The following is a 23,938-nucleotide window of genomic DNA, read 5'->3' as shown; positions in this document are numbered from 1 at the left end:
AATCCTTTATATTTTTGTAGGTCTCCTAAGACAGTTGAATTCATTTTCGATCGGACTTTCCTTCATCTTAGACTTCTCTTTGTTCCTTCACAAGTCTAGCTCATTTTCCATTTTATTATTATTGTTAGCTAAGATCATTTAGCAGGCTTCATCATATATATATATAGTGATCAATGTTTATTTCAAATCCTCGTACTATAAATCATTGAGTCATATTATAGTTTACGTGGCCTTTTGTTTTTTGGGGAGACAAAATATTTTCTCCGGCCTTGAGATTAATTACAATATCCTTATCTCCTGTTAATTTTACAATATCCCTAATATGAAGAGGCAATTTTTTCGGACAAAAAAATAAATAAATTAATTAATTTGACCAATTAAAAATTGTACATAGAAAAATATTTGACGTTCGAGTTGGCGGCATAAACAAATAAAAATGATACAAGTGTGGATGTTACTAAGTTTACTAATTAAAAAAAATAAAATAAAATAACATATATATATATTATGTCAATAATTTCTTCACAAACAAGTCACGAAAGCATAATGATTGAAGGAGAGCATGTTGAATGTTCACAAGATTACATCATCAGCACGCGCGCCTCAACACAGTGTCACGTGCCACAAAAATTGAAGTCAATACTGAAATATAATTAGTATTTTTTAGTTGACAAGATCTACGTTTTAATTCTTTTATTTTAATCATATCCAAACGCAATTATTCTTTGTTTCTTACAACATTAACATGTAAGCAAATGATAGATACATACTGAAGATTAATGATTCTGAATATAATATTTTGGTCCTTAATTAATTACTATCTATTTTAATTTCTGGTCAAGATAAAAGCACTTTCTTCTATATATATTTGCCTAAAATTGCTATTCAACAATCATAATTGACTAGAATATAAATGGTAAAATTCCATTAAATTAAATAATAATATCCAGATCAATCATGCATGTGAAAATTGCATTGGTCTATATTGGCAGCCAAAAAAAGTTCAAAAAACCCTAATAAATTGATCAATCAATATTCTGTTCACATCATCATCACATTGTGATGTAGTTCTAAAACCATTGAAAATTTAACAATCATTACCCATTTAATTTAATTAGTAATCATTTTCTATAATATAAAGTGGGTATTTAATTTCATTCTTGAAATTTCAATTCATTACAACATTATACTACTAGTAGTAAGAATGTAGATAATTAATTTGGCCAAAAGAATCTCAACAATATAATCTTAATTAGTCAAAACTATTAGTGCTCTTCCACAAACAAAATTCACTAGGACAGCATCACATTCACACACACATATATATATATATATATATATCCCATTACCAATCAAAAATCAGGAAGAAAAAAAAAACAAGGGATATATTGTAAAATCCCAACTAATATATATACAAATTTAAATAACTTAAAAAAAAAATCTGTTTAATTGTCTGATCAATGCAGTGTCTAGCTAATAATGTTTGAAATTAACATTAAACCTAGTAATAATCAATCAAGAAGCATGCTGGGCATGAGCAATATGAGAAGGTGAAAGTGAAAAATGTTTAGAAGCGGCGGCGGTGGTGGGCGGAGATTGGGCGGCGGCGGCGGTGGCGGTGGTGGGGGCCACCCTTTCACAAGAAGGGCACATAGTGAGGGTAGTAGGGGGAAGTTGCATGAAGAAGCTGTTGGGGTGAGAATTAAGTGCTTTCAATTCAGACAACTCTTTGTGTAATTTTTTGTTCTCTTGTGTCAGTGTCTCACACCACCTTTTTAAATACTCACAATCTACCTCTGTCTGCTTCAATTTCGTCCTGCCATTATTCATTTCATATTTATTAGTTATTACATTACACACACATTCATATATCACATCCCATCATAAATGTATACCGAATAATTGTCTCATTTATTATTTACTATATATTATTGTCACGAGATTCAAGAGACAACTATACATATATACAGTGCCAATTTTTTTTTTTTTTGTTATATAGGAAAAATATAAAATTAAATTAAATTAAATTAAATAAAAATATGTATGTACCTTGCTCTTCTGTTTTGGAACCATACTTCAACTTGCCTAGGACGAAGATTCAACTGCTTTGCAAGAGCTACCTTCTGTTTCTGCATTTACAATATTACCAATTTATAAAATTACTTCTACTAAAATTGAAAAATATATTTTTAATTAATTAAGTAACGAATTCAAGAAGATTTCACACAGTACACACACTAGCTAGGACAAGTTCTTACAGGATTGAGGGTGTTGTGTTCTTTGAAGCTGTCTTCAAGAAAGGCAGACTGTTCTTTCGTGAGCCTCAGTTTTTTTCTTGACATATTATTATTATTATTGCCATTGATTTCATCTTCGTCGTTGTCGTTGTCGTTGTCGTCGTCGCTTCCTCTAATACGATCTGCTTCACCTAATAATTCACAGCTGTTAATATTATTATTATTTTCTGCGATTTTTTCAAAACCTCTCTTTCGGCTGATTGCTGAGTTTGGTCTGAATACTGAGAAATTCATCTGAAACGAAGAAACTGTGCTGCTATTTGGAGACGATGATGAATTATTTGACGCCCCTTGTAATAATATTGCTTCTTCGTTTCTTTTAAGGTTAATTTCCATCCCTCTTCCTACAACTTCAGCACCCACTGTCGGAATATATCAAACAACTTCATTTTCAGAACAAAAATAAAAAATATTTATATATATAATATATAATATGTATGGTGAATCAGTTTCAACGGTACTTACAGTTTTGATTAAGCCAAGGGAAAGATAACTTGTTAGAAGAAGGTTGGGTTCTGTAATTAACCGGAGAGAAAGGGAGAAGATCGAGTTGAACCGGCGGCGAATCTGACGAACTTGTTCTTCTTCTTATTTGACCATCGGAAAACCCGGTTTGCTTACGTCTTCCGGCGCCGTCGTTACCAGTAGTAGTACCGACCGCCATGCAGAACCCTAAATCATCGCCGACGATCTTCTGGGATTTCTTTTCAAGAAACGAAATATTGGGTTTTGGGGTTTGATGACCTAAGCTCAAAGCTAACTCCATTGAATTAAGACGAACACACAAGAAATATTATTAATTCAGACAGGAAAAATAAAATGGAAATGGAGGAAAGTGAAAAGAGAGTAAAGGGAAATTTGAATTAATGGGGTTGACAACAACGCACGTGAATCCATATAAATTATATAGCTACTCGACAAACCCTTATTCATATATACATATACACTCTGTGTGTGTGTGTGTGTGAGAGAGAGAGAGAGAGAAGGGGTTGATTTTGTCACAGAACGAGAAGTGTAATCATATATGTTATTTTTTATATGTACAAATTGTTATTATTAAACCATATATATTATATATATTTGTTATTATAATAATGTTTTATGATTATTATTTGAGTGTGCATAATGATAAGCATTGGAGACAAACATTCGACAAGTTCTTGATACCTTTTTTTTAGGTAAATCTAAAAGGTCATGAAATGCACTCCAAATTAGAAAATCTAATTGTTTAATTTTTTTTATTTTTTTTTTAATTTAGCAAAAAATATGTTTTCTTATTTCATTCAATTAACCCAAATTCGAATTCCCTTTTCATCGACTGTTGGGTAGAATTTGTCACACATCGATCGTACAATTTACAAACTATTGTACGAGAGTGTAAATGTAGCCAATAATATACATTGCCACCGGATATTGCTCTCAATTAGGTTTAAATTTGGTGTATTATTTATTTTGGATTTTAATTAACTATTAATCGTGTAAACTAATTGGATTAATGAGAATTAAGTGCTAATAATTTTTTAACAATTAGTGAAATAATTGTGATGAAAAACGTTAACGTTTCTTCTAGGTTTGGCAGATCTAGACTTCAAGCTTTGGGGCTCAGGATATATAAAGTTGAAGTAATAAATGATTTGTATATTAATAAGTGTACAATAATTAAGAGTTTATCCAGCATTAGGTGAAAATAAATAAAGAAAATAATTAAGTCGTCTACTCTAATTAATTATTAATTAGAGAGATAATAGTGTCATTAATGCTAATTAACTTGGGTTTGCTTAATGGTAACATAATTGATAATTCCCCTGTGTATAGGATCATTGCAGTGTTCAAATAATGGTTGCAAATCAATTGATGCCAAACCACATCTTCAACACAATCAACAACTTAATAAGAAGGAAATAAAAAAGATCATTTTCAAGATTTCATTTTATTATTGCAAATCATAATGTAAATACTATATGCTTTAGGGCCACCCAACTCATCATAATTATGAATTGTGGTATATTATTTCCATAAACCAAATTGTTACACGCTCCCCTTAATTCCTAATTAATTGTCATTTTTTAAAGCTTTAGTAGAGTATAAAAATGTAAATAAATATATCTTAATTTTAGAAGAAAAAAAATATATATTAAAAAACTAAAATAATCATAACATACTGTCATGCTTTTATAAATATATCTTTAATGATGTGATAAGAATTAATAATATTAAAACATGAAAATCAGGTATTTATATATGCACATAAGTGTAGTCAATCTTATCATGTCACAAGTATTATGTAAAATTAAATTACAATAAAACATTATCTCAAATTAAAAAACAAAAGTCAACAATATAATAATCGACTCTAGCTATATCTCAAACATGCACATTTTAATAATTGGCAAATTTTGGTGATATGTATGTAATTATATCCATAGAGTGAGTTTTGATATATAGAATTAGAAAATAAACCAATATCAATAATACACCTGTTAGCTAGCTGCTAATATTTTGAATTTCAAATTTACTTGAATTTATTTTGTATATGAAATAATTTCAGTTGAAAACAAAATATTTATAAGGTCAAACTTCATAATTTATAGTTACCTGCAAATATTTTTCGCTGTCCTAAAACTCACCCCAAAAGCCACCTTAACAAATTACGATCATAAAGAACACATGAAATACAACACACACAGATATACGCGTGTATGTGTGTGTGTATTTCATTTTGTTTTATAATTGAATCGTTTATTTTTAGGTCTATAATAGAAAGTGGTGATGAATCTCAATTGTGATGATAATGTAATTACAATATTTGTAAAATATTAAATAATATCATAAAAAGAATAAATCAAAACATTATAAGAACTTCTGGAAAGTTCGGTCGGATTAACATGAAATTTTGACCATAAAGAACCCAACCATATGTTTTTACTTAAGCAGACAATTTACCTCCTTAATTTAATAATTAAAATTGAAAATCAAAAGGGAAAATAAGTACAAAATAAAAATGGAAAAAAAAAAAAAGATATTTGTAGGTGGGGGTAATTGAATAAATAAAAAAATAATAATGAGTGGGGTGGTCTCACTCTCACACGCGTGGGGTGGCTTTTCTTCAAGATAAATAAATATTTAATTAAAATTCCAAAAAATAAAAATACAATCATCTAGAGGAGGTGACCCGACCCGGTCAGATATGTCATGCTTTTGGGATCATTGCAATTATTGAATTCATGCAGTCTTTAATCATAACATACCACAATCATAACCTAGAACTAAAAACACATACTATTTAATTTGTATAATAAAAAATATAATTTCAATTACTTTGTACATTCAATTTCAGTTTATTGAATAATTCATAATCAATAAAGACATATATTATAAATAAATGTAACTATATTAATTTTATATGACTTAGACCTAAAGAACAACTAAATTATACAAATTAAATTATGTAGAAGATAATTTCAATATTTTGTCAGAAGTTTTTTTTGAAGAATAATACCATTATTAGTACCCAATCATGGTGTTTTTTTGTAATTATTTTAATTATTTTTAAAAATTTAAATGGTCGAGCTTATCTATCACTTCTTCGTCAATTAAATTCTTTTCATAATCATTAGATTCCTAAATAAAGAATGTTGGCCTTTTATTTGCTCAAGCATTTTGAGATGAAATCATTATACATTTTCAACATTATATATATTGTATCTATTCATTTTACAATAATTGTTTGTTTTTCATGTTTTATTTTCTTTATTTTTTTCTTTTCAAACTAATTTATCTTGGTTTGATTGATTGGAAGTGTACCCACACTAATTATGACTCATTAATTGATTGATAGCTTTCAAGCCTGAAATCATGTGAAGTGTCACAAAACAAAGCTATTTATATTTATTTTTCAATAATTATTTTTATATAAGTTTTAAAATCCAAAATTCGATATTAAAAAAGAAAAAAAGAAAGTTGTTATAAATTTCATAGGCCATTTACTTAGAAAGATCTGATCATAATGAGATGATTTCTTGGTATCAGGGGTTTGTGCCCCCATAGCAAAACAATGCAGGGTCACATCAAATCAGAATCAATATTACTAATATTTATATGTAGAGATTTTCCAATTAATTAGTGCTGTCAATCTATTTATTGGATGCCAATTAGTATATATATATTTTTTTGAGAAGATATATTAATTGTACCAACTTGAAAAGCTAATTAATATAAATTTGTGTCAAAAGAATTAATGTAATTGGAAATAAGAAGCAAGACACAAAATTAATTAAAATATATTTCAAAAAGCATTATTGTGAATTTTGTCAATATTTGGTTGTATAAAAAGGAAAAAGAAAATGATAAATGCCACATGGCGGCCATTGGTTGGGTTAAGGATGTGCCTTGAGGATAGCAGCAGACAAATTCCCGCCAGTAATCATTTTATTCATTCCAAATTGAATTAATTTAGTTATTTATTTCTGCAAATTTAATAATTTCATAAATCATAAAACCAGCGCGAATTTCATCATTTAATTCGTTCGTCTTATTTTATCTACCGTTTCAATTTTTCGATATAATAATAATAAATAAATAAATAATAATAATAATAATAATAAATAAATAATAAAAAAACAATAATAATTGGCAAGTGATTGAGAGGTCGTTTTATGCCATGGAGTTGTCCTTTTCGACTTACTGAATCTATCCTTTGTGTCATCAATGTATCTCTGTTTTCTTACTGCAAATTTTAATAAATTGCAATTAATATCAAATTTAATATTTCACTTGGTCAAAATTACATTTACACATTTTTTTTATCTTTAATTTTTTTTTAATATACATTGAAGAAGAAAGCAAAAACAAGGCAACAGAGTCACATCAAATCAGAATCAATATTACTAGTATTTATTTTTAGGGATTTACCAAGATTTTCTGATTGGACTTTGGGGACTGAAAGTTGAATAAATATATTAATTAAGTTCAATAAAAACTGAATCTCGAGCTGACTTTATTGAAGAGATTCATTTTTTATTATTTGCAGAATAGGCCCTAGATATCTGTCATATTGCTATAGGGACTGCTAATTTTTTAAAAAAGGCTTAGTCAACATCTGTAATGATGACTGATCTCCAATCTTTTGTCAGCATTTCAAAGATTTGATTTTTTAGATAGTATCTTTCACAAGGGGGAGCTAGATTGCAACTTTTAAATCATTATTTAAATTAATTTTATAAAATCACACGATATAAAAGTAAACAACAGTACTCATTAGCAATTATTTTTTTATTTTATTTTAAAAGATGATGGTTAATTGAAATTAAATGAAGAAAAAGAGATGCTTCTTATGCAATATATATAGAGACAAAATGATTAGGTATTTTGTCATGCTTTTTTTTAAATTAATTATATTATTACAATAAACAACAATGCAGTAATGATTATTAAGATTACAATCATGATTATCATCATCACATATTTCACATGCATGCTCTTTTAACCATTGATAATCAACCTGGGATGCTATTTGCTGCTGCCGGTGCAAGAGACCAAAACCCTAGAAATATTGCATTATGTTTTCATGTTCATACACAGAGAGAGAGAGAGAGAGAGATTTTAAATATTTTAGTACAATTTCCATCATTAAAAATAGGGGTGTAAACGAGCCGAGCCGACTCGTGAGCTCGAAGAGCCGGCTCGTAAAAAGCTCGAACTCGGACTCGAGATTTTCGAGCTCGAGCTCGAGCTCGCGAGCTCGAGCTCGCGAGCTCGAGCTTTCTGACGAGCCCAGCTCGAGCCGGTTTTCAGTTGTTCATGAGCTCGCGAGCCGGATTTACTATTATTTTATTATTTTTATTTTTATTTTTTATATGTTATTTTTATTTTAATAATGTACAATAATGTAAAATATTATAGAAATAAATACAAATATTAAAAATATATATAATTACAATTTTGTTTTTTTTTTTTTATTTTTTTAAATAATTTTTAATAATAAAATAATAATTAAAAAAATATTTAAAAAAAAAAAAAAAAAAAAAGACAATGGGCTCGAGCTCGAGCTCGAGCTCGACAAAATAAACTCGAGCTCGAGCTCGAGCCAGCCAAAAGAGGCGAGCTCGGCTCGTTTACACCCCTAATTAAAAATAAGAAACAAATGAAAAGTATATTGATGACTAGGTAGCACTAATTAATTAAACCCCCCACACACAATTATTAAGCAGCCACTTAACAACAATGAATTAGTGAATTATGCATGCATTATACGGCATCTAAACTTCACTAATCATGACATTATCTAAAACCCTATTACATCATAATTACATCAATTCAGCATTAATAAACATTGCATTAATTTAATAATATAGTAATAATGCCACCACTGCTGCTAGCTGTAAATTCCCAATTGGGCTTAACTGTCCAAAATTATTTTTTGGGCTAAAAAGAGTTATAGTGGATCTAAATAAAGGACGTTTAGGAAAAAAATATAATGGGGGAAGAAAAAAAAAGCCAGAACCAATTTGCAAATTAATTCACAAGCACCTGCATACCTTGTACAAAATACCTCTTGAGTTTTATTTTTATTTTAGATAATAAAAATAAATATAATTAACAAAGTATATAACTGAAAATTGTTTAAAGAAAGGTAAATAAGGTAATTTAAATAACTCACTTAGCTAGTGAACAAAATTTGAAGTGTTCACATAACATAACTAAGTATAGCAAATGTTATGAACAAAATTAACCAGGTAATAATAATAATAGGTTAACAATAATTAATTATATTTAACCTCCGTCACTAAAGATATCGATGCCTGAATCTGAATCTGAATCCGAACCGTTATAAGTAAAATCATCAAGGGGTAGATCCCAATAGTTATAAGGACTTATGGTATTGGAACCATATGACAATTCATGTGTAGAATATTCAAAACCCTCACCAAATCCAATCCAGTCAATCGCAGAATCCCGCGTGGCAATGTCGATCCTACGAGCTTGTGGCCTGAGAGGTATATTCATGTCGATCCTGAGAGGAATATTCATGTCGATCCTACGGGCTTGTGGCCTGAGAGGAATATTTGTCGAACCGCTGTTGTCCACTTTAGTATTGTTATTATTATTACTACTGCTACCGACTTGGCCGTAAATCGGAGTCACATTCGAAACGGTAACTTCTCCTTTGCAAACAGGGCATTGATTGGCACTCGATTGATGATTCAACCAACGGTAAATACATGGCCAGCAAAATAAATGGCCGCAACAAGTTACTACAGGATCCTTAGCCGAATCCAAGCAAATACTGCAGTCGAAGAAGCTACTTTGTTGTTGTACTAGGTTGTTTTTTTTAGCATCGCAATTTTCGCATGTTTTTCGATTTCTACGATAAGCTCCCCACCGAAGATCAGACAGTCCGGCCGAGGACGTATGACCAGGTGAAAAGTTGAGATCAATGTTTGTTCTACTAGGGTTTTCGTTCGCCATATTGCCAAAAAATCGGTAAATTCGAATCCGATAATATCTGCAGGAAGCCTTATTACGTATTAATTACCAGGAAAAAACACAAAGAAATCCAAACTTTAATTATTAATAAATTCGAAAGGTATTAGGGTTTTGGTTCCGATTGTAATTAAAAGCATCAAATCAAACACAAAACACGTATAATTAATCACAACTCCCTGCGTTAATATTAAATTATTAAACAAAATCTACAAAGATTCAAACAACTTAAAACATTAACAAAATACTAAACTAGAGAGAGAAATTGTACCGTAGAGAAATAGTGTTTCTGCTGCGAATATTCTTTGGTTAGGGTTTATGAACTATAATACATAGATAGGGCTTTTTATTAAATTTAAATTCGTAAGTGGGCTTTAGTTGGGCTCAGGCAAATATATATACATTGTTTCACACGTAAATCGTAATACAATACACAATATTCACAATTCACATAATTATGGATTTGTTTTTTGTTATTTTGTAATTTCCACGTAAGCAAAGTAGATTCCAGGTAGCCGGTTTCCTCCATAAATTGGTACACATTCGTCCACCGCATGACCTGCCGTTTACCCACCTTTGTTTTGTTTGCTTCTGCCTGGGGATTCCTATTTATTTTTATTAATATATACATCATCACAATTAAATTACATAAAAAAATCATTTAATAATTTATTATTCGAATTAAATAATTCATTTAAATTAAATTTAATTTCAACCAGATTTTAGTTGTAATATATATAATGATTGCTACCCAAGTTGTCAAAATGTGTATACCTCACTGGCATGGCCATGAAATCATGTAAACACACACACACCATATAAGAATAATAATTTAAGAATATTAATTATCATTTATTCTTTTTTTTGCCACGTCATCTGAAACATACGTGGCCACCACTAGCTATAACTTGACCAATGAAAATGCTGCATTAATATTGCCAGCTGTCATAAGATCAAATTTGGCTAAGCAAACTGCTCATAGATCTAGCTTTCACCACACCCACCTTCGTCCTCTTCTTAGTAACCACCACCAACGGCTGCTGCTGCACCGCCGCCACCGCCAAGTCTCCGCCACTTAGCTCCGGTGGCTCTGCACCACCGTGAAGAGCCACCACCTTGCCACGTCGTCGTACAACTCCAGTACTACTACTAATACTACTTGATCTCAGCCTCCCTTTTGCCAAATGATGCTGGCAAAGAGAATATCCGACGAGGGTAGGGTGGCAGCACCGCCACCCCCGCCCGTTTACGCGGCTGCATCGAGAGCCTTCCATTATCACGCTCCCTCTCACGATCTTGCAGCTCTTCATCTTTTCGCCGTAGTTATTTATTCCAATTATACCCTCATGAGCCACTACGACTGGTTTTTTATCAACACATTTCTTGTTCGTTTTCGACTTCATTTCTGCCCCAATCATTACTTTATCTTCGTCGGCAATATTTCTATCGAAACCACCTCTTCTTTTCTTCAATGGAACCACCTCGTAGTCTCCTTAATTAACACCACAATTAAATGTTGTATGCATATACTTTCATTAGTTCAAACACTCAACATATATATAATTAATAATATCGATATGATTAATGATAAATATATAATAGCTACTTAATTACCTTGAGCAGAAGATGAAGATGGCTGCACAAGTTTGTTACAACTTTCTTCTCCAACGCACATGTTAACAATTTTGCTGAAGATAATTAAACACGTTTGTAATAATTTCAATAATATATCACCGAGATATTTATGTATATATATATCCCCATGCTAACATGCACCACATGGGGGGTATTGTTTTTTTCTCTCGAACAATAATAGTAAACAAAATTATGATATAAATATTAAAGGAGAAATTTAATAGGTGCATTAATTAATATAAGATGGGGATGGAATGTAATAATGGCGTGGAAGTTAGCCAAAGTTGATATTGTAAAAACACCACATAATTCTTCTTTTTTCCACTTTCAGTATATATATATCAAGAAAATATCACACACACACACACACACTTTCTTGACATACTTACCGTATATCATTATTATTGCTAATCTTCTTTGCTTCCACACTCCAATATGTCTCATCATCTCCAAACTTCTGACAAAACCAAAAAAAACACACAAAAAAAAAAAAGAAAAAAAAAAAGAAAAAAAGAGGAAACTAGATAATTAAATGAAGAAATTAATAAATACAGAAGAAATTTTAAATTAAATTAAATCCAGATATTTTGTAGGCGTGCTTGGTGATATATGTGCAGTTGGTGCAACTTTTAACACCAAAAAACAAGTGCAGTTTATGCCACATTGAAAAAGCATAGTAGTAAAGATGCGATTTTTATTTTTTTCGAAACCCATTATTAATTATTGATTTTAATTTACCTTTTGGTTCATCTTCTCATCTTCAGTTTGAGGGAAAACCCATCTGTTGTTTCTGCTTGGGATTGGCATGCTTTCATCGGACGGCTGCAGATCGGATGGCGGCGCCGCCAGTGATGGTTGGAGGTGGAGATCTGAAGAAAGAGGTGCTGCTGTAGGGATTGAAGAACATGGTGGCAAACGCCTTCTGATCCTCATAGCTTACTGATTAAAACTCTGCACGCATATATACTGATGAATATTGATATACATACATATATAATTGTGTGTGTGTGTGTGTGTTATAGTGTGTGCAAGAAAAATAATGGGAATTAAGAAAGAAGAGTATTATTAATAGCTGGTGTTTTCTAGAGATAGATCACAAAGAAAACATGCCCCATGAAATAATTTTTGGTATGGATAATCCTCCACTCATCTCTCTCTCTCTAACTTTTATTTGTTGCACCACACACACACACACAGTCACACACACCGCACCACACACAACACGCATGAGGATATATGCGTATGTGAGAGAGAGAGAGAGAGAGAGAGAGGAAATATTAAAATTTGAAACACAAAGGAAATAGAAAGGATTTTCTTGGAGATATATGGCACGTGTGGGAGCTGGTGAGGCCCGTGTGAGAGAGAGAGAGAAGAGAGGGGGAGGTGGTCCGGGGGAATCACCGGCTACCGGGTGAGTTGGGAAGAGAGATAAGATTCAAGATTGGTTTTTTTATTGGGTACATTGCTAAACAGGGCTGAGGTAATGTCAAATTATGAAAAAGAGTAAAAAGCAGTTTGCCCCCTAAACTATGGGCCGATTTGCACTTTACCCCCCAAACAAAAAAAATTTGCACGTTTTTACCTAAACTCGTTAATTCGTTGCACGGTGCCCCCTAAACTCAATTTTCCGGCAATTTTGACCGGAATGTTATATCATGTGCGATGCACGTGTGATTTGCGGGGGTAAATTTGTCTATTCACTAAAATTCTATATATTAAATATAAATTAATCATTAAAAAACAAAAAAAAAACAAAAAAAAAAAAAGAAAGAAAAGAAAAAGAAAATTGTGATCTTCTTCCCCAACAACCTCCCAGACCCATTTCCATGCCAAAAGAACAGAGAGCAACGAACGGAGCAATTAAACCTCATCTCCATCCATAAAAATATTTTCAATCAATTCTACATAGAATAAATTTTTTTACAGAAATTGATTATCATTCCTAATTTACTTATTCCTTCTTCGATTCCGCCGAGGGTGTCTTCGAACATCTCGTCAATCAAAATAATCTAGACTCCAAATTTTACTCATTCCTTCTTCGATTCCGCCGCCGCCGTTTTGACGGGCTCCTTCCCCGGCTTCACATCCCCATTAGCCTCGTCTGCCGGCGCCGAAATGGAGTCGTTTCGCAACGGGATGGTGGGAGGTTGTGGGCTGGGGTTTGGGCGATAGGTCTCGTTGTCGGAGTTGGGTCCTGGGTTGCTTTGGTAGAATTGATTAGGGAAATTCCGACGGCGGAAGGAGTGGGAATTGGAGGCGGCGCAGAGGAGGAATTTGGGCTAAGCAAGATGAGAACAAGAATAATTTTTTTTTACAGAAGTTGAGAATTAGAGAGAGAGAGAGAGAGAGAGAGAGAGAGATTTGGCAGATTAAAAAAATGAAAAATGAAAAATGAAAAGAAGAGATAAAAAAGAAAAAGGAAAAATTAAACTTTTAGTCAAGATGCGAGTGAATAGACAAATTTAACCCTATCAATTTCACATGTGGCGCGCGTGCACAGATTTCCGGTGAATTTTGCCGGAATATACCACTTTTTGGGCACCGTGCAACAAAAACTCGAGTTTAGGTAAAAACGTGCAAAAAAAAATTGTTTGGGGGGCAAAGCGCAAAATGAGTCATAGTTTAGGGGGCAAACTGCTTTTTACTCTATGAAAAAAACCCCTGATGTTTGGATAATTGTAACTATCTCTCAACTTTGAGTCTTCTTACACGTCCACCGTTATGGTATCAAATTCAATATAATTTTCTAGATTCCGTGAAATGTTCTCTATTTTGTACTCGTTTTGTGCAAAAATACAGTTTCTGAAGTACTAGTGCACAACAATCTGGTATATACAAGACAAAAGACATATCTTATGACCATCTTGCTTCAAAATGTAAAGCTCAAATGAGATAAAATGTGTACAAACTTTAGAATATTCCATATAATCCAAAAGGTGCCACTAAATTTGATATCGCATGGGTTGATGAATAAGAAGATTCATAGTTGAAGGGTGGTTGTAATTACCGAAACATGAAGAAAGTTTCGTAATTTAACCTTAATTTAGGGATGACCGTAATTTACCTTTTTTATTTGATGGAAATGATGAAAAACATCATTTTTCTATAGCTATGTCGGATCCTCCTAATGAGATACCTACCCGTGTTAAAAAATAATATGGATGAAAACTCACTTAACTTATCAATTATCGAAGTACTTTTCGACTAAAAAATAATTATTAAACCTCTGTAAAAAAATATTAAATTGACTAATTTACCTTTTTACATTTAATTTTGTGCAGGATATAAAAATACTTGTTTCTAGGTGACACAAAGTTAGTTCTAGAATCAGTAGTGATTGGGTGTTCTCATTTGTTGGGATTGTATGGGATATAAAAATACTTAGTTTCTAGTTGACACAAAGTTGGTTCTAGGAACCATTCCGGCATGTAGAATAATAAATGCAGTGGAACTAAATTTTGAGATTAACGACGTGGCTCATCCAAAAAAGAGTTGCAGGCAACCGAAAGATTATGGTAGTACACATAATGAGTTAAGATGTTGATTGGAGAAAGCTTTCGTCAAAGGTCAAACTGAGTGTGCCTTTCCAACCAAAATCGAACCTTAGTCATTAGTGATTGTTGGATTGGATATGTCGCCCGAAGAGATTCGTGATTATGGATTCCCATGTTCAACGACTAAGACGAGTACACCCCGTACTAGTTTTAAATTAGTTATCGAACGATATTAAATCCTATATTTAATAACTTCGAAAGATATTGAAGACGGTAGTGATCGATTAAAATATGCTTTTAGGGTGACTTTGTAGAGCAATGCATAAATATTCTAGGTACTTCTAATATTTTTTAGTACAATAGAGGATGGAGAGGTTTGTAGCAAGTTTATAAAAATATTGTAAAACTTGTTGCAATTTACTACATTTATAGAGAATTCAAATAATTCCAATATTAGCTATTTGGTGGTTGACTTTCTCAATGACCAAGATATTTCCTCATACTTGATGGATTAAATAAATTATGGCATTCAAATGTTTCTCTATTCACATTATTCAGTGTGTCATTATAGTAATATTTTTAAAATTAATCGGCAACAAAAATAAGATAAAAAATAAAAATAAAATAAAATAAAATTTGTCACATAATGCATTAATTTGGATATCTGTTGAAGGTAGTTCGGCCCATTATATATTAATTAGGCCCAACAATATCAGACAAGAGTGGGCTTAGTCTTAGACACGAGGTCCCACTGCACATTAATATTTATTATTTTATATCCCAATAAATTGAAAGGAATTTCGCCAATAAATTTAAATAAAATTATTTTCTAAGAAAATGAAAATAATAAAATGAGATACATGTTGCTGCATTTTTGGAAATACTTCAAAATAAAAACACAGGTTATAAATAAAATACAAGAAGAAAAGATATCAACGTGTAAATCGAGCTCGCACTCTGCGCAGTTGTAGCAGAATCCGGTTCCGATAGCGCCACACGCATTGCACTGGAACTGCTCGCCTTCGTAGGATGGTCTTATGGAGAAAAGTCAGCGCGTGGTTTTGTCGGCTTGGTGGTTTTATAAGGTACGAGGTATCTTGGAACAAGGTTTTTGAAGATAGTAGCTGCACGATTAGATCCGCACGTGTAAACCAAGCACGGGGTTTGTTTCCGTGCATATTGTACATCAAATTCACACGATTCGAATGTGAGTGCACGACTTTTCAATTTTGGATCAACTGATATTCCGAAAAGTCGAAAAACTTATTCTTGTCTCGTTCTCGTGACACATGAATAAATTTTCCATAAAACATGAAAATCAATCGGATGATTCGATGTGATCTTTTCGACAGTTAGCTTAATGTATTTACTATGAATCTAATGTGGGCATTTTTTCTTTGGAACTATCTTTAGCTAGAAAAAAAAATGATTAGTATCAAAATTAGTAGTAAACAAGAATTGCCAGCCATTTGCTCCATATCCACTTCTCAATTCAATATATCTTTTTTATTCTTCTTATATAAAACAATTGTCTTACATTAACCAAAGCACATTAAAATTGCATGTTACAGTGATAACTAAAAACTGTTTCTTTAATTCAATTTCATTTTCTGGCCTATAAAGATCCAAGCAGCTTCCGACCTCTTGGACATATCACGAGCAGACAAAAAGTTTAAACCAGAACGGACGTCTCGAATTCACCTGGAAAAAAAAACCCGAAAAAAAATGCGAATTGTCTGTAAATAATCGAGCTGCTGCAATTTTTCTTGTCAATGGTTGAGCAAATCAGTGTGCTAAAACAAAGATAAACGAATTCTTACATTCTCTATTTCGGCTGTCTGATCTTTCGACTTCATCCCGTCATTAGTTGCATCCAATGCATCAAATTTTTCATTAATATATTGCTTAACTCGATGATTAAAAGACTCGTTTGTCTTTCCCTCTATAGCAATAGGCTTCACAATATCGATAGAAAAACACGCATCGCTGAAATTATAACTTGGCAAAGTGAAGTTTTCAGAAATCAAGATCGACTGATCCGACTGTTGAATCTGTTCCTGATTGAGAACTTTTTCCTCGTTGACGACAATGCCCTTCATTCCCTGCGAAAGCAGCTCCATCAATTCATATTGGTGAGAATATTTATCATCCCCCATGCTGTCATCCTTATTGTAAGTGAAAGCACATGAAACATGTGCGTCAAACTCACATAACCGACAACGATAAAGCCACCCGCTACAGCTACCTCTGTCACACAAACCACACTTGAAACCATACGGTGGTTTCTTCATCTCCAGCTTGAGTACATGAGGGTGCGAAATCGGAATTTTCACCGAAAGAGGCATTGCTACACACAACATGTGAAAGTAGATACAGCATTTTCGGCAGGTGTAATAGAAGCCGCCATTAATGCACCTTCCACAAGCTCCGCATTCATTTGATTGGTCTATGAGCGATGAGGGTGACAACAGGGTGAGGTGATGGTGCGGGTCCGAGGGGTGCATGACCTTTTTAGGCATACCGTAACATACCCTGTGGAGGGAGAATTTGCAATCTCTGCAGTGATAGAAGAATTTGTTGGGCGTAATAGTAATTTCACATCCCGAACAAATACAATCTCCATCACAACTCGATTTGACGTACTCTAGTGAATGCTCATGGCTAAAATGTTTCAAGTACGTCAATTGCTCTTCCATCTTCTTTTTCAATCCTCAAGCCAGCAAACAAATCAATCAAAAAGAAATATAAGTTCGTCTTTTTCGTGTGAGATTTAAGACTAAATTTAGGCGAATATTTATGTTGTGATCATTCATTTCGTTTTGCGGTTCACTGTTATCCATTTGTCAAGCATGTAGTGATAGAACCAAGAGAATCACAAGAAACAACCAAATGTAAGCTTCTGCAATTAAATATATACCAAAAACCAGCTATAGATGACCAAGTCTTGATTTTCAGCAGGCCGATTTATCAATTCTCGTACCAAAATCGATTTTTCTTTAATATACCTCAATTCGTCCACGATTTATTAGCCATAGATATTCAGTCTTCATTTGCACATGTTATTGCCTAGAATCAAGAATATAACAGTTGACAAAACGTGTAGAATACATATGACAACAACCAAGCAAATAGAGATGGTTGACCTGAGATGCCGCTTTAAAGTCAACTTACATGCAAGCCTGTACTTCTGTGAAGTTTCCGTCCAAGTCAACTCCCTAATATTCTGTAATAAGATTAACCAGGCCACCATTTTTATCCCCACCAAACTGAAATGGTCTTCTCTTTGACTTTCCATTATATATAAATACATATTTTCTCAATCAGAAGAACCAGAAAAAGAATGGAGTACAAACATTTCAGCCACCAGCACAACTTAACCCTCTACAGAGTAGAGCCAGGTCAGCAATTCCAATGCAACGGCTGCCATTTACCCTGCCAGAAGGACTCCATTTTCGCGTGCTGGATGTGCAGCTTCTTCCTCCACGAGCACTGTGGCAATGCCAACAGGTACGTCAAACACCCAGCACACGCGCCGCACCCACTCGTCCTCATGGTGGCCCCCACCTACTGCAGCGCCTCCTTCATCTGCAACTGCTGCGGTAGGCCCGGCACCGCCCTATCCTACTGCTGCCCACTCTGCGAAATCGACCTCCACGTGCCGTGCGCGTACTTGCCTCTGAAAGTGAGCCACGTCAACCACCCGCACGAGCTGTTTCTCAGACTTGGATCGCAGATCACCGAGGCCCCCACACAGTACTGCAAGATCTGCTCGAATGAGGTTGGTTGTAAGTACTGGAGATACATTTGCGATAAAGAAGAGTGCGATTTTAGAGTTCATACGTTTTGTGGTACTACTGAGGTGAACCCGAGTCAGTATGTGGACGATGAACCGGACAGCGAGGTGCAGGCCCCGGCTTCGGACAGTGCCCCGACAGCTGAGGATGTTCTTGCTGAGATGTTTAAAATTCAGATGCAGATGCAAATGGCTCAGCAATTGAATCAGATGTTTGCTCCGCCGAAAAATTAGTCCCGTTCTTTTTTCAAATCTTGGAAGTCAATTCTTTGCTGATGGTGGATTAATAAAGAATCCTTCTACAAAATGTAGTGGTTGGTATGTAATGATCTCTCAAGTCAATGCCTAATTTTTTTCTGCAAAAAATTACAATTTGTCATCAGTTTTTCACCAAATCTCATGACTTGTTACACAAGAATTGACTCGTTAAAACATGTAATAGCTTGTTAAATTCACTTATTCCTCCAAGAATGAAACTAAAACCATCACAAATTGAAGGAAAGGGGAAAAAAAGAGAAAAAAAATGGAGTACAAGCATTTTAGCCACCAGCACCCTTTGATTCTCCACAAAATTCAACCAGGGGAGCAATTTCAGTGCAACGGCTGCAATTTACCATGCGTAAAAGACTCGATTTTTACCTGCTGGAGCTGCAAATTCTTCCTCCACGAGCACTGCGGAAACGCGAATCGGTATGTGAAGCACCCATCTCACCCCACCCACCCACTCGTCCTCGTCCCGAGCCCAACCTACTGCAGCGGCGCGTTCATCTGCGACGCCTGCGGCTCGCCGGGAACCGCCTTCTCATACTCGTGCCCGCTCTGCGAGGTAGATCTACACATCAACTGCGCGTTTTTGCCGCCGGCGGTGATCCACAACGCACACCACCACGAAGTGCATCTCGGATCGACACCTGAGAAGCCACACAGTCCGGATTGCTGCAAACTGTGCCGGAAGGAATTGAGCTGTAAGAATTGGTCTTACGCGTGCGAGAAGCCAGAGTGCGATTTTAGGGTTCATACTTTTTGCGCTACGAGCGAGGTGAAACCGGGGTTTTATCGGGATAATCAGCCGGAGAATCAAACTCCGGCCGTCGCTCGTCCGGCGGCGAATCAGACACCACCGCAGGAGGCGGAGCTTACGCCGGAGGAAATCATGCTTGGAATTGCTCAGATGAGGATGGAGTATAACATGGCTCACGCATTGGCCAACATGATTGCTTACAATCCTTATTAATCATTAATTACTCCATGTTTAAACCCAGATTAGTGGTGGATTAATAAACAACTTAGCATTCTAATTACGTATGTATTTTTATATTTTTCATGTATTATATCCCTTGATTAAATGTTATTTTATTTTCAATAATGCCAAACCTCAAAGTGGATTTTTGTTCTGTTGCATTTTTTCTTAAATGAAAATCATATTGTATTTATTTAATTTGATAAGTTGTTAAGCTCGACTCAAACTCGAGCTCATCAATTAAAAAAAAATATAAATAAAATCATACTATTCGACCTTGATTCGCGTTCAGCTTGTTTCAGCTCGAATCGATTGCTTATCAAAACAAACTTAAACTCAATTTTAAAAAACTCGATAAAAATTCAAATAAACTAAAACAAACGTTCGGCTCGATTCGATTCGTTTACGACCCTGTTAATATTAAAATACATTTTATTTAGTTTGCTTTCTTCATTTTATTAATTGGGCCGGAGTTTGGACAAAATATTATAGTTTGAATGGATGGCCCATTGACAAGTGGATATAAATAATTGGGCCATTGGATTTTAGGCCCAATGGGAAATAGTCTTTATATTTAATTATTTATGGATAAAATCAAAATTTATCACAACAAGAAATAATAATAATAATAATAATAATAATAATAAATAAATATTTTAAAAAGAAGAGTTTCTCTCTCATCACATATTTCTCCTCGAGGCTCAACCCATTCCATTTCTCTCTCTTCCAGGCTCTGATACTTGAGAATATTTCTCCATTTAGGCCACACAAATTTAGTGTTGTTCTACTCTGCTAATCAAACAATCTGAAACAAAACGGAAAACAAAAATCCAATTAAAGGTGAAAAATCCAGGTATGTGGCGGTGGCGATTACCCTATTCGTGCGCAATAATTATTTATTTTTGTATCTGACTTTCTCATTTCTTTGATTTCGATATCCGATTCTTGTTTGATTGAGTGCTGGCGTTATTTTTTCTCAATTTCGAATCGGGATTGCAGAATTTATTGAATTGGGCCTCCGCATTTATTGTCGTTTTCATTCGTTTGTGATTAAGAAAGAGTTTTCTTAGCTCAAAAGTTATAAATTTAATCAGGATTTATCTTAACCTAAATTGGAGACTTCTGCAAGTGCTACAGTTACTTTTGATTACCGGTTGTTGAGCAATATAATCAAGATAGCATACCTGAAACAAAGATTAGGCATACATTTGGTAGATATTTAGATAATTGGCTGTATTGTATGCAGACATTTTGTTGATTGACTGCAAAAGAAGCTGCGCGGCATGCTAATTTTGTATTTGTCCGATATTGTGAATCTTTTCGAACTTATATTTGGGTTGCGGTGCATCTTCTGGTAAAACGAGAGATTGGGTTATTCCTAGCTTTTATTACCGGTGGAAAATTGTGTATAAGTTTCGACACGAGCTTCTTTTATCTTAATTCCGAAGCGATCATGGTTATCTAAAAACAATTACATCAGGCTTTAGTGTTAGTTGATTGAAAAAGATATTTTTATATCGGAATCATCACTTGTAATTCAGAATGTATAATGATTTTCTTGCTGCAGGTTAAAATATCAAAGATGACACCTGTTTGTCCTTTTACGAAGGCTTCTCGCCCCGACGATGCATCGTGCAAGAGACCCGGTGAAAACCAAAATAAACAGCAGACAGTCAACGAAAGCAAGTCTCAACAAGACGGTGCAATTTCCCCAAAATGCCCTTTCGGATACGATTCTCAGACATTTAAATTAGGCCCTCTCAGCTGCATGATATGCCAAGCACTTCTTTTTCAGTGCAGCAAATGCGTGCCTTGTTCCCATGTATATTGCAAGTAAGTGAAATGTCTTCTCTCTTTTGAGCATTTTATATACCAACGTTGCTTTCTTTTTGACGAGTCCCTTTTTATTGAAATTAAAAAAAACAGAGCATGCATATCGAGGTTTAAAGATTGTCCTTTATGCGGTGCCGACATTGAGAAAATTGAGGATGATTTGGATCTTCAGAGTGTTGTCGATCGTTTCATCGAAGGTCATGCAAGGATTAAGAGGTCACAAGTTGATAGTGACAAGGAAGGTGATAAGAAACGAATAATATACGAGGATGTTTCAGTCGAACGAGGCTCTTTCTTGATGCAGCAGGCAATGAGGGTGAGTGTTTGGTTTCAAAGATAAAATTAGCCAAGATAATCCAATTGTATAATTGGAATAGATAAAGCTCATTAAATTAATCATGACTTATTTTACCAACCGAATGAAGCATAATTAAACACAAATTTTAGACTCTTACTATCTTCTTCTTCCACATAAAATTGCTCAATTAGCTTTTGTGTCTTGCCCCACTTGCGATTAATTATTGTTTCTTATGTTTTATGTATAGGCACTTCGTGCTAATAACATAGAAAGTGCAAAATCAAGACTTAGTGTGTGTGCCGAAGATGTTAGAGAACAATTGGAAATGACGGGAAATACCCCTGAGTTATGCTCTCAGCTTGGTGCCGTTTTTGGTATGCTTGGTGACTGCTGGTATGTCATCCCAATTTATTTGTTATTCAATATTAGTGTTACGGGAAACTCTATTGAATTGAAAATCGTTATATTGGGTTTTCTGGTTATAACAGTCGAAGTACCGGGGATGCTAGTTCCGCAATTTCCTACTTTGAAGAAAGTGTCAATTTCCTTATGAAATTGCCCAAGGATGATTTGGAGGTAGGTGCTTATGACTTTTTCAGCTTCGAAATTATCAACATTACTTTCTTTAAAAAACTCGGCTCGATGTAATGTCTGTTTTTTTTTTTTAATATGTGCAGATAACACATACACTTTCGGTTTCGTTGAATAAAATTGGAGACCTGAAATACTATGAGGGGGATTTAAGTGCTGCACGGTCGTATTATTTCCAGGCTTTGGATGTTCGCCGAAATGCTATCAACCATCATTCAGCCGTTCCTTCTCAAGTGAGCAAACTTCAAAAACCTTTTACGCTATTTTTTCTGTGGTATATATAGTATTAAAATGGAATCTTTTGGCGTATTTATCACTCGATAAAATGGAATAATTTTAGAACTGGATCGATGGATTGAATCTTGGGAGAATAGGTAAATAAACAGCATCTTCTAATTAGGGGCTCTTTGCCTATACACTAAATTCTTGCTTATATGTATTTACATGTGCCTTCTTGATTTAAGTACTAACTCGGTATTAGTATAGTGATGCAACAGTTATAATCATGGGGCTTTTTATTTTTTATTTTTTTTGTTGAAAATTGAAATCATAACTCTGCTTTTTCCTTGTAGTTACTGACTTTCGACATTTCTCGTAAATCTAGGTCATAGATGTGGCTATATCTCTTGCTAAAGTCGCTGACGTGGATAAAAATCTGGAGAATGAGGATAAAGCAACAGCTAATTTTCAAGAGGCTATTAAATTGTTGGAATCGTTAACGATAAATGCTGAAGATGTTAGCCTCGAACAACGGGTATGAATTAGTAGTTTTTTTTTCAATATTCGAATAATCATGTAAAATATAGCAGATCGAATTTCTTTTAAATTTGAATTTGATTAGAGGTCTTATTGGTTGCAGCGCCTTTCGGTACTGGAGTTTCTCAACAGTCAACTCGGGAAGAAGTAGCAGCGTTGTTGCTCTACTGGAGAACTTCCGCTTCTTGCTGTTGGTATTTTTTGAGTGTTATGTGCAATAAAAGTTTAGTGCATGGTGACTAGTTTTTGTGTTGTATAAATGTCTTAGAAATAAGTAATAGGAATGCACTATTAACACGCGATAATATTTCTGTAACAAGCATAACTGTGTCTGTGTGGTTTGTAGCATGGCAAAATCGTGATTCTTGAAGTCGAGGGTTGAAAAAGCTCAAATAGTTCGAAAACTCGGACACGACAATGCTGGAAATGATGCTGATGATGATGAAAAATGATTTATATTCTATGCTGCACATTGGCTTTTGTTTTTTGTTTAATTCAAATTTCTTAAAATCTATTGCA

The 23,938-nt window shown here is 34.0% G+C and overlaps 6 protein-coding genes across 9 annotated transcripts; 3 read left to right on the top strand and 3 right to left on the bottom strand.

The window, feature by feature from the left end:
* Nucleotides 1-1,367: 1,367 nt before the first annotated feature.
* On the bottom strand, nt 1,368-3,191 carry LOC105955167 (homeobox-leucine zipper protein HAT14). The gene is made up of 4 exons (XM_012978869.2): nt 2,763-3,191; nt 2,259-2,659; nt 2,050-2,129; nt 1,368-1,816 (listed from the first exon to the last, which is right to left on the bottom strand). The coding sequence occupies exons 1-4, from the start codon at nt 3,061-3,063 to the stop codon at nt 1,516-1,518; spliced, it is 1,083 nt and encodes a 360-aa protein (XP_012834323.2). The 5' UTR covers nt 3,064-3,191; the 3' UTR covers nt 1,368-1,515.
* Nucleotides 3,192-10,610: 7,419 nt separating this feature from the next.
* Nucleotides 10,611-12,771, bottom strand: LOC148767786 (WRC protein). Of its 3 annotated transcripts, none has more exons than XM_088824500.1 (4): nt 12,153-12,771; nt 11,804-11,871; nt 11,394-11,467; nt 10,611-11,271 (listed from the first exon to the last, which is right to left on the bottom strand). In XM_088824500.1, the coding sequence occupies exons 1-4, from the start codon at nt 12,345-12,347 to the stop codon at nt 10,733-10,735; spliced, it is 876 nt and encodes a 291-aa protein (XP_088680626.1). In that variant the 5' UTR covers nt 12,348-12,771; the 3' UTR covers nt 10,611-10,732. The 3 variants fall into 3 exon arrangements, with proteins under 3 accessions (XP_088680626.1, XP_088680627.1, XP_088680628.1); XM_088824501.1 differs by having other exon boundaries at nt 11,804-11,868; nt 12,153-12,658; XM_088824502.1 differs by having other exon boundaries at nt 10,611-11,268; nt 12,153-12,546.
* Nucleotides 12,772-16,392: 3,621 nt separating this feature from the next.
* LOC105955238 (protein VACUOLELESS GAMETOPHYTES) lies at nt 16,393-19,911 on the bottom strand. 2 transcript variants are annotated; one of them, XM_012978950.2, is made up of 5 exons: nt 19,341-19,911; nt 18,749-19,057; nt 18,080-18,673; nt 16,729-17,974; nt 16,393-16,609 (listed from the first exon to the last, which is right to left on the bottom strand). In XM_012978950.2, the coding sequence occupies exons 4-5, from the start codon at nt 17,602-17,604 to the stop codon at nt 16,562-16,564; spliced, it is 924 nt and encodes a 307-aa protein (XP_012834404.2). In that variant the 5' UTR covers nt 17,605-17,974; nt 18,080-18,673; nt 18,749-19,057; nt 19,341-19,911; the 3' UTR covers nt 16,393-16,561. The 2 variants fall into 2 exon arrangements, with proteins under 2 accessions (XP_012834404.2, XP_012834402.2); XM_012978948.2 differs by lacking the exons at nt 18,749-19,057; nt 19,341-19,911 and having other exon boundaries at nt 18,052-18,191.
* On the top strand, nt 18,249-19,169 carry LOC148767785 (protein VACUOLELESS GAMETOPHYTES-like). The gene has a single exon (XM_088824499.1). It carries the CDS (start codon nt 18,249-18,251, stop codon nt 18,933-18,935), a length of 687 nt encoding a protein of 228 aa, XP_088680625.1. The 3' UTR covers nt 18,936-19,169.
* Nucleotides 19,219-20,074, top strand: LOC105955166 (protein VACUOLELESS GAMETOPHYTES). Its single transcript, XM_012978868.2, has one exon. The coding sequence runs from the start codon at nt 19,225-19,227 to the stop codon at nt 19,933-19,935; it is 711 nt and encodes a 236-aa protein (XP_012834322.2). The 5' UTR covers nt 19,219-19,224; the 3' UTR covers nt 19,936-20,074.
* Nucleotides 20,075-20,546: 472 nt separating this feature from the next.
* Nucleotides 20,547-23,913, top strand: LOC105955237 (zinc ion binding protein). The gene is made up of 8 exons (XM_012978947.2): nt 20,547-20,794; nt 21,509-21,774; nt 21,868-22,090; nt 22,320-22,465; nt 22,561-22,648; nt 22,750-22,896; nt 23,268-23,417; nt 23,523-23,913. The coding sequence occupies exons 2-8, from the start codon at nt 21,524-21,526 to the stop codon at nt 23,568-23,570; spliced, it is 1,053 nt and encodes a 350-aa protein (XP_012834401.2). The 5' UTR covers nt 20,547-20,794; nt 21,509-21,523; the 3' UTR covers nt 23,571-23,913.
* The last annotated feature ends 25 nt before the right edge of the window (nt 23,914-23,938 follow it).

Source organism: Erythranthe guttata, chromosome 10, assembly GCF_056151865.1.
Source record: "Erythranthe guttata isolate IM_541 chromosome 10, IM_541, whole genome shotgun sequence".
Taxonomy (NCBI): Eukaryota; Viridiplantae; Streptophyta; class Magnoliopsida; order Lamiales; family Phrymaceae; genus Erythranthe; species Erythranthe guttata.
The sequence above is the reverse complement of the archived record's forward strand: the minus strand, read 5'-3'. Positions and strand labels throughout refer to the sequence as shown.